The sequence below is a fragment of the Poecilia formosa genome, unplaced genomic scaffold (genome assembly GCF_000485575.1).
Source record: "Poecilia formosa unplaced genomic scaffold, Poecilia_formosa-5.1.2 Scaffold296, whole genome shotgun sequence".
Lineage (NCBI taxonomy): Eukaryota > Metazoa > Chordata > Actinopteri > Cyprinodontiformes > Poeciliidae > Poecilia > Poecilia formosa.
Window position 1 is genome coordinate 266,950 of NW_006800235.1, and position 10,364 is coordinate 277,313.

General features: G+C 40.5%; 1 protein-coding gene across 5 annotated transcripts in view; it reads left to right on the top strand.

Moving 5' to 3' along the window:
- itsn1 (intersectin 1 (SH3 domain protein)) overlaps nt 1-10,364 on the top strand; it is a 55,777-nt gene that overhangs the window by 6,458 nt on the left and 38,955 nt on the right. For all 5 annotated transcript variants that reach the window (XM_016681833.1, XM_016681835.1, XM_016681834.1 and 2 more), the window contains exons 2-14: nt 495-554; nt 1,308-1,400; nt 1,584-1,647; nt 2,513-2,673; nt 3,151-3,348; nt 3,673-3,751; nt 5,496-5,596; nt 5,679-5,742; nt 5,827-5,964; nt 6,051-6,145; nt 7,284-7,423; nt 7,521-7,643; nt 8,822-8,971. In XM_016681833.1, the coding sequence (XP_016537319.1) occupies nt 527-554; nt 1,308-1,400; nt 1,584-1,647; nt 2,513-2,673; nt 3,151-3,348; nt 3,673-3,751; nt 5,496-5,596; nt 5,679-5,742; nt 5,827-5,964; nt 6,051-6,145; nt 7,284-7,423; nt 7,521-7,643; nt 8,822-8,971 (1,434 nt within the window). In that variant the 5' untranslated portion in view covers nt 495-526. The remainder of the gene's footprint in view (nt 1-494; nt 555-1,307; nt 1,401-1,583; nt 1,648-2,512; nt 2,674-3,150; nt 3,349-3,672; nt 3,752-5,495; nt 5,597-5,678; nt 5,743-5,826; nt 5,965-6,050; nt 6,146-7,283; nt 7,424-7,520; nt 7,644-8,821; nt 8,972-10,364) is intronic.

The following is a 10,364-nucleotide window of genomic DNA, read 5'->3' on the forward strand; positions in this document are numbered from 1 at the left end:
CGAGCCGAGCCGGCCGAGTAGAGCCGGTGGAAAAGGGGCATAAGTTAGTAACCGCAGTCGTGCGGATGTGTGCTGGTGGGAGGGTCTGACAGCCTATCCTCTCTCACGACAGAGAAGAAGAAGACAATAGTGGATTTTAGCCTTTACTGAGGTAGATCAGATCGGGGGATAGGATCATATAAGATAACATAATTAAATGAGTTTAATAATAATACTATTATATTAATAATACATTTATTCATGGATATTTGTTGATTTTGATACATAGACATCCTAAAATCCCACAACTCCAGTCACCTCTCTGACATCTCAGTAGAGGGACTTTAAGCTGTATTAAAGACATTACCACACTTTCTATAGTTTTGCAATTACAATGTTTTGAAATCTCAATACACTTTGACTCTGTGAACCGCCCAATGCCATGTACTAATGAATTGTTGAAATTGCATTTCAATTTTTTACATTTAAAAAAAAAAATTCTGTTGTTGTTCTAGGCGTTGTGTATTTGCTGAAGACTGAGTGAACCATGGCACAGTTCCCCACTGCTTTCACAGGTCAGTATGTGTGTAAATATGACCAGGGGCATTGTAAGGGGGTATAAATGAGGACTGAATTTTCAAAAATATGCTGAGCAAGTAATGGACTTTGCCATAACTACTTGTAGTGTAATATTTCCTGATTTTGAAATATTGCCTGAACTTCTGCCAGGTTTAGTCACTTTAGCTCGGAGAGTTAGACTGGGACGAAAACAGACAGAGCAGTATTTCTAAACCTCTGTGTTTGATTTGTTTGACCATGAACAGAGTCACTATTCATCTTTGAAACACATCTGAGTCGGCTTAGGGTAGCAAAACCAGTGATGCTAAATCGTATTAGCATTTGAAGAAATAGTTCAAATGTTCTGGATGTAGAATGTGAACACAAGTTAGTTATTTCCTTTTTGGTTTTCTAAAATTGACTCAACACGAATCTCTAAACATGTGGGTTAAAAATTATACAGAAAGTTGGGGTTTAAGGAAAGCACTTAAAGTGGCTGAATCCTGGTGTGAGACTAATGTAGCATCTAATTTAATTGGCCGATGTATGGAACATTAAAACTAATAGTTAGGCTGGTCATTGAGAGGAAAACCTTCAACACCAGGTCGTTGTAACACTGCCTCTAGGTCTGGTCTTTATCGTGCAGATCTGATTTTACCGAACAAGAACTGAAACTTCTGACTCACACATTTCTCACATTCCAGCCTTTTCTCTGGCATTGCCCTGCCCTCTCAGACTCTAATCGTGTGTGTGTTGTATGGGTGTGTTAGGACAAGACGTGTTTCTGATCACTCCGGATGAAAGAGCCAAACATGATCAGCAGTTTCACGGCCTCGCTCCGTCTGCTGGGGGTTACATAACAGGTAACGAACTGTCCATCACATCTGGACGTCTTGAACGTGTATTTGTGAGCTGAAATAAGGCTATGAAGAAGTCGTAAATCTCCTTTACTGATATTTCCCAGCTGATTTACAGGAATCATTTTGGGTTTTTTTTTCTTCTTTTGCTTGCTTTTGTCTCACATTTTCTTTCTGTTCACTCGTTAGGTGATCAGGCTAAAAACTTTTTCCTTCAGTCAGGGCTGCCCCCGCCCATCCTGGCCCAAATATGGTGAGTCACGAAACCCAAAGGAAGCTTTTAGCTAACACTCTGACAGATAATCGCAAAATCAAATCACCTGTTTCTTGTTTCAAAGGCTGTTTAGAATTGCAGCTCTTACAGTTAGCTCTGTCACAGTTGTAATATTTAACAAACAAACAAACAATAGTTACACTAATAACTAACATTATGACCTGGAATCATTAAAGAATCATGTTATAATGTTATTCCCTCATCAAAAACATATCTGGAGTGTTGCCTTGAATTTTTCATGTATATTTGAAAAATCCTTCAGACTAGCCAGCTGCAATTAGCAAAACACCTGGTGGAACTGGGCATCTGCTGAGCTCATTATTGGAGCTACTTTTCACTGAAACGCTGATTAAAAACTTAAAGGGTTAATAGAGGAGCCATGTTGTGATGACTTCCTGAAGGTGGAGTTTCAGAAAGGAGCTTCTTAAAGAGACAGAGGCCCAATTTCAAGATGTTAAATTATGAAGTCAAATTTCTTTTAAGTCATATTTGATAGTTTTTTTTATATAACAAGTGAATGTAACTTACTTGATTGTGCTATAAAATGGCACAATGTGCCTGGAAAAAACATAATGCTGCCATTTTAAAAGCTTCTGTAATAGGTTAAATTATCCAAGTTTAGTCGTTCAATCTTCAGTAACTTTTGCTTTATTTTTCTGCCGGATCTATTTACTCTGGATGGAGTGAATCTTTTACATCGTTAAGCTTACTAACAGATTTTAGCTAGCAGCTTAGCAGATTTCCTTTTTTATTTTCTAGTTTGTCTTCTCCACCCCGAGTTGTAAGAGATTTGAAGTGTTATCATGTTTGTGTTGGAGTAATTGTGTTTCCTCTGAATGTGCAGGGCTTTGGCTGATATGAACAGCGATGGCCGAATGGACATCCACGAGTTTTCTATCGCCATGAAACTCATCAAACTGAAGCTCCAGGGTCACTCTCTGCCACCAACGCTTCCTCCCAGCATGAAGCAGCCGCCGCTCTCCTTACCCCCACAGGCCAGCTTTGGTGAGACACACGGGAAGATTTTACTTTTTATAGTTTAACTAAACCCCAAACCAACATTATTTCTTTGCAGATAAGTTGTATAAATTTAGTCTTTACTGTGCAAATTGTGAGATTTTAAAGTAAACTTGTCTGGCCCAAAACCATCCCTGTGCTGCCCGCTTTGGTTTGAAGAGTGGCTATTGCCATTGAATTGTCCTGTTTGTTACAAATGGCACAGCTTGGTCAATGTTTACGTCATACAGCCAACGTGTTACGGGATAAAATCATCCCACTCAAAGACAAGTGTCCAGCAGACGATGTTCACGTTTTTGCCTTTTGTTGTTTGTATGTTTAGAGAGACAAAAATGTAAATTCAGGGTTAGTAATAGTCTTTTTCTCCTTCCGACCTTTGCTATGGTAACAAATATTTTAACATTTATGTGTAAATATTGTTTTGGTCATTAAAGTAATCACATGAGCTCCTGTGTTTTCTCCCAGGCATGCCTCCTATGGCACCCATTCCGACTCCCATTCCAGCCCCCCTTCCAGTTGTGCCCCCGCTCCCTCTTCCTCCTCTTCCCGTTGGGGTGTCTCCTCCTCTCGTCTCTTCGGCTCCTCCGCCCCTTCCTCCACCCATTGCCAACGGAGCTCCTCCCACAGCTATGATGCCGCCCATCTCAGGCTTTCCCCACTCAGGTAAAACAGAAGAAAGCTGTTTTTTTATTGTTTCATGCCTTTTATATTTTTATAAAAGGCATTAAACCTTTTATAAGGCTTAATGACTTATAAAACTGATTGTAAGGCATTATAATTGGTTTTATAAGGCAAACCAGCAAAAACCGATTAGCCGGTAATTGGCAAGAAACATGCATGAAACATGAACATCGGTTCACTTATTTGAATTAATCAGAAATTGTGCAGAAAAACCTTGAAAATGCACTGCTTCAGCATTTTCTGTCTCTTCCTAAAGAGAGGTTTTGATTTTTTTAAGTCACAATTGTTCTCGGATTTCTCTCTCAGCTCCCTCTGTGAACAAGACCTCTTCGTTCAATCGTTCCAGCACCAAGCCACAGAAGGGCTCATCGTTTGATGCTGCAGGGTAGGCTCTGAGTCCATTACTTTCTTCTATTCAGGTTAATCTAAAAACATAAGAATATAATTGAAAAGGTAATTTAGTTCATTAATAAACAAACTTTTTATAGTGTTTATTTCCAGCAGGACCTGAGTTCTACCTACACTTACCAAAGTACATTTAAAGTCCGCCATGCTACGCTGCATCGATGCAGTCATTTCTGCAAAAAAGAAATCTGACCAGTGCAGGACATATTTTGTACATCGTGGTTTCAGCAGGACAAAATTTCTGCCTAAAAAAATCTTTTATTCATTGTTCTTATGAAATATAATTGTGCTTTTTTATGGAATTTAGAGTTTGCAACCTTTGTAATTGAAAGAGCCATTTTGCACTCAGTCCAGCTAAATAAAACATGTTTAGGACCACATATATTACATGATCTTTAAAAAAAAGATATATCTCCATCTTCTTCGGCTTATCTGGGGACGGGTCGCAGGGGTAGCAGCTTCAGAATGGAGGCCCAGACTTCCCTCTCCCCAGCCACTTCTTCCAGCTCCTCTGGAGGAATCTCATGGTGTTTCCAGGCCAGCCGAGAAAGGTGTCCAGGAGGCATCCTGACCAGATCCCCAAGCCACCTCAACTGGCTCCTCTCGATGTGAAGGAGCAGTGGATCTACTCTGAGTCCCTCCCGGATGACCGAACTTCTCACCCTATCTCTAAAGGAGAGCCCGGCCACCCTCAGACAAACTCATTTTGGCTGCTTGTATCCATGACCTCGTTCTTTCAGTCATGACCTAAAGCTCATGACTTCACCACGACAGACCGGTACAGCGCCTGTTTCACTGCAGACGCTGCACCAATCTGTCGATCTCCCGTCCAATTTTTCTCTCATTTGTGAACAAGACCCTGAAATACTTGAACTCCTCCACTTGGGCAGGACATCCTCCCCGATACGGAGAAGGCACTCTACCTTTTTCCGGCTCAAGACAATGACCTCAGATTTGGAGGCACTGATCCTCAACCCTGTTGCTTCACACTCGGCTGCGAATCGCTCCAGTGAAAGCTGTAGATCATGACCTGATGAAGCCAATAGGACCACATTATCTGCAAAAAGCAGAGATGCGATCCTAAGGCCACCAAAACGGATCCCCTCAACATCTTGGCTGTGCCTAACAAGTCTGTCCTTAAAAAGTAATGAACAGAATCTGTGACAGAGGGCAGCCTTGGCGGATACCAACTCTCACCCGTAACGAGCCCGACTTACTGCTGGCAATGCGGACCAGACTCTGACACTGGTCATACAGGGACCTGACAGCCCGTATCAAAGGGCCCGGTACCCCATACTCCCGGAGAACCCCAAGGGCTCCCCGAGGGACACGGTGGAACGCCTTCTCCAAGTCCACAAAACACAAGTAAACATATATATATATATATATATATATATATATATATATATATATATATATATATCTCACAGAGGTGTGCCGATCGATCGGCCATTGATCATAATAAGCTGATTCCTGTGAAAAAGTGTATGATTGGTGATTGCCGTTCACTGTCTCAACACGAGTTGCAGAGCCTTGATTTAAATGAACTGAAATAAGCACTTAAAATTTATCACTGTGTGTGTAAGGACACTATTTATATTGAATTACTGTAATAAAATAACTTTTCAATGATATTTTAATGTATTGAGATGCACCTGTAGCTATAAAAAGAGACAACACAGCATAGTAATCATTGCATCTTTCATGTTTCAATCTTCTCCCAGTACTCAGCCTCCTTCTGATTGGGCAGTTCCTCAGTCCTCCAGACTAAAGTACAGGCAGCTTTTTAACTCCCATGATAAGATGATGAGCGGGTACCTCACCGGTGCGTCCACACACACACTAACAGTTTTTTATTGAAATTTCAACGCCTTTCTCTAAACTACTCACATGAATTTCTAATTCAGGACCCCAGGCTCGCACTATTCTGATGCAATCCAGCCTTCCTCAGAGCCAGTTAGCCACAATCTGGTCAGTGCATTGAATTCAACCATTTATTAGCTAAAAGAAGAAGAGCAAGCATGTGAAAATCTGTTGGATTATGATCTCCTCCAGGAGTCTGTCAGACATTGATCAGGATGGGAAGCTAACAGCGGAGGAGTTCATCTTGGCTATGCACCTCATAGACATGGCCATGTCAGGGTTACCACTGCCTCCAGTGTTACCAGCAGATTACCTCCCGCCAACCTTCAGGTATCTATCCCACTGTTGTCGGTTTGGTGAACGGGAGATGAACAGCCAATCAGATGAACATATGTGTGTGTGTGCGTGTGTCAAAGGCGTGTACGGAGTGACAGCGTCCAGTCAGACCAGAAGAGTGTCCCAGAGGAGACGGAGGAAGAGAACGAGAGCAACCTGGAGAAGAAACTACCAGGTGGAGTTTGTTCTGGCTCCATACCATACCAGCTAGATTACTGGTATGGTAGCAGAAATCTAGCTTATGCTACCATACCAGCTGAGATTTGCCATAATAATTCCCTTAAATATACTTTGAACCTTGCTCATAATAGGTAAACAAACCAAATGCTCCACTTTATACACAAGCTACATATTGATGCTTAAAACCTATTGACATTAAAAAGTGCAAATATAGTTGTGCTTCCATTGACCATATTTTTCTGCAATCATTTTGATATTTTGAAAATAAATTTGCTTAATAAAATTTAGAAGAAAAAAATTATTTAAAAATTTGCTGCTTTTTTTTTTTGTCTTATCAAAATTGATCTGGGGAAATTGCAATTGAAACACTTTTTTTCACATCACATGATGTGTGAAACAAAACAACTGAACATTCATTCATTTGTTTTGTCACATGACAAAACAACCGGATGTTGCCACTGGCGTAAACCTCAAAGAAGACTACAACAGGAAGTGGTAGGAAGATGATGGCGCTGCATGTTTTTTAATGACTTATTGGGTGAAAAAACAAATTTTTACCCATCGTTCTCTGCAAAAATCATGGAAAGCATATGTATTTGTCCCCCTTTACTTGAATACCCCAAAAGAAAGTACATCACAAACAACTGCCTTCAGAAGCCATCCAATTATTAAATAGGTTCTTCCACCTGTGTGTAGTTTAGTCTCGGTATAAGAAAAACAATCAATTATTGAAAGCCAAAAGAAGTCCTGCTTGTCCTGAATGTGGTATTTAGCCGAGCACTTAACACTGCACATCATCCTAAAAACGCTGTTGCCATGGTGACACATGGTGGTGGCAATATCATCCTGTGGGAAGGCTTTTGAAGCAATTCAGTGGATGTTGATAGTTTTGAGAGCACTATATATGTAGAAGTTTAATCCTGTTCCTTCTGGAAGTTTCTTCTTGCACAACATTAAAATACTGCATGGTTTGTGTTGTTATGGAAACGTAAATGAATTTTTCTGCATTTCTGTTTAACTCTTAGCCAATTTCCTATTAATATTAAATCTAAACAGATGCTTTTTCTATTCACATTCTTCACTGTTTTTAGCCATTAACAGTGGTTATGTTTATATATTCCACCCCTCCACAGTGACATTTGAGGACAAGAAGAGGGAGAACTTTGAAAGAGGAAACCTGGAGCTGGAAAAAAGACGCCAGGCTCTTCAGGAGCAGCAGAGGAAAGAGCAGGAGCGGCTGGCGGCGCTGGAGAGGGAGGAACAGGAGAGGAAGGTACGCTTATTTCCATATCAACTATAACATGGGAGTAACAAAAAAACCCAAAAAACCCTATTATCTGCCTGGTTACATTTGCGTGTTGGTGCTTCAGGAGCGTGAGCGTCTGGAACAGGAGAGGAGGCGACAACAGGAGCTGGAGAAGCAGCTGGAGAGGCAACGAGAGCTGGAGAGGCAAAGAGAAGAAGAACGACGCAAGGAGATAGAAAGGAGAGAGGTAGAGAGAGGAGGAGGAGCATTCAAGAGGTTTTGTGTAAAGGATTTCATTTCCTAGTCCTGGAAATCTTAAATAGATTCAAAATGTGCAAAAATCTATTTCAAAATATGTTTAAGTTGTACGTCTTTGCCACTTCTATTTCCGAGTGTACCTCACATTGCATTACGTGTCCACTCAGCCTCAGTAAATATTTTCTTATGTAAGAAAAAGCCAAGCAGCGAAGCAAACAATACTGATAATTTAAGTTGCAGAAATTTATGCACAAACCTATTTTAGTTGAAATATAAAATGATGGAATTCGATGCGGTATGAGACCCTGTAGAATTATCTTAAATTAATGTTTACACTTCCAGAATCTCTTGCCCATTTGAATAGAAAATTAGTGTCTGAATCGAAATCACTAGACATTGAAATATTGGCACCTCTAGATTTCTACATCTGAAGTGAAGACGCTGCACCTGTAATTATAGAGCTCTCTACCACCTGTGTGGAATACGAATGCACTGCTCCGGTATCTGTTTTCACTTCCAAAACCAATACCGGTATCTCACGTTTAGTATTGGTCAATACTGATCCGATACAGAAAAACTGTTCTGAAAACATTTCTTTTTTTTAAATGTATTTTATTACACATTTATTTGGTAACTCTGCACCAATACAACACTCCAAGAGTTTCACAAGTTGGTCAAGCATGTAAAAACAACACAACTTTAATTTGCTCAGTCACAGCAATTAGAAATATAACACCCAATGTAAAATAATAAAGAAACTGAAGCTGACAAAAACGACAGGTTGAATACGTTGGTCGAAGATGTAAAAAATAAGCTGCAACAAACCTTTCAAATGGTTCAGAAAGTAAAATTAGGAATTCTAAATATAATGTAAAATAAACAACATGATGTTGCTCAGAGTACAAGCCATAGAATTAGACCGAATAGATCTGCAGTATTGTATCGAACAAATTCATAACCAATCAACAATTTTTTTTCAAACTCGAGACCGATACAGATATTAATATCAAATCGGTGGATATCTAGTTTTGAATCTCTGTGTTTACTGTAAATAAGCTCAAACATCACCCTGCCTTGTTGCTTCTAAGCAAGTATGCCTGGAAGCATTCTGTTATGGACCATGAATAGCTCCGTGTTGTGATTCTGTAGCACCTGTCTGTGTTCTAGGCAGCTAAGCGGGAACTGGAGCGCCAGCGTCAGTTGGAGTGGGAGCGCCAGCGTCGCCAGGAGCTCCTAACACAAAGAAACCGAGAACAAGAAAGTATAGTGCTGCTCAAAGCCCGGAAGAAGACGCTGGAGTTTGAACTGGAGGCTCTGGTAATTCAAAATAACCTGTCACAAAACACACCCTGCACACACACTTTGACTGGAAGCATCACAGGTTCTCCACTGTACTTAAAGAGGCAGTGTTATGTAAAATGGACTTTTATGAGCTTTACATCATGTTATGATGTTATTCCCTTATCAAAAACATACCTGGGGTGTTGCCTTGATTCTTTCATGCATGTTTGAGAAATCCTTTAATATCCATGGCAACCATTCAGCTGCGCAAAACGCCTGGGTGGACATAGCTCCGTCTTTGAGACGCATATCTTCCTCAGAGCTGCAGTTTCCAAGTTTCTGAGTTTCATCTCACAGAGCACCTCTCTGACTCTCCCACTCAGCTCCTTCAGACTAGCCAGCAACACTTAGCAGACACCTGGTGGAACTGCACATCTGCTGAGCTCATTATATGAGCTACTTCTCTGCAATGCCGTTTTTGCCGGCGTGGCACAGAATGTTAACAGAGGAGCCATTTTGTGATGATTTCCTGAAGGCGGAGTTTCAGAAAGAGCAGGAGTTTCTGAAAGAAACAGAGGCCCAATTTCAAGGTGGTAATTTACGAAGTCAAATGTCTTTTAAGTCATATTTGATAGATATATATATATACAGGGGTCATGTTAACGGAATATTTTCCGTAATTGACCATAAAAACGCTTGCCCAGGGTTCAATTGATTCTGTCTCTCAAAACTGCCTCGTGACTACCAGTAGTTCATTTTTGTCCTCTGTAGAGGACATTTATAAACTTGAATATCTCCCATCCCCTGCATTCTACTGAATTAATTCATTTTGGTATCTCCAGAGGACATTTAGGGCTTTTCAATGATACCACATGTGAAGGGGTGGGACTTTTGTACGTACCTTTTTCTAATTCAGAAAAATGGCGTTCATCAGTACAAGCACATTTTATGGAGGGAGACAAAGTAAGTGCATAAAACTTTTTATTGTGCAAATTTTGGTTTAAAATGTTGTTGGCATATTTTTAATAAATCTCTTAGCATCATATTAAAACATTCTAGGAATTATTTTGACTGTACTTTATCGTAGTATGTAAAAGTTGAAAAATTGTCCTCTGTAGTGGACATTTGTAATTACTTTTCTGTTTTTTCTGTATCCATCCACCCATCCATTCATCCTCCCACCAACCCATCCATCTACCCACCCACCCACTAACCCATCCATCCATCCATCCACTCATTCATTTATCCATCCATCCATCCATCCATCCATCCATCCATCCATCGACTCATTCATTTATCCTCCCACCAACCCATCCATCTACCCACCCACCAACCCATCCATCCATTCATCCACTCATTCATTTATCCATCCATCCATCCATCCATCCATCCATCCATCCATCCATCCATCCATCCATCCATCCATCCA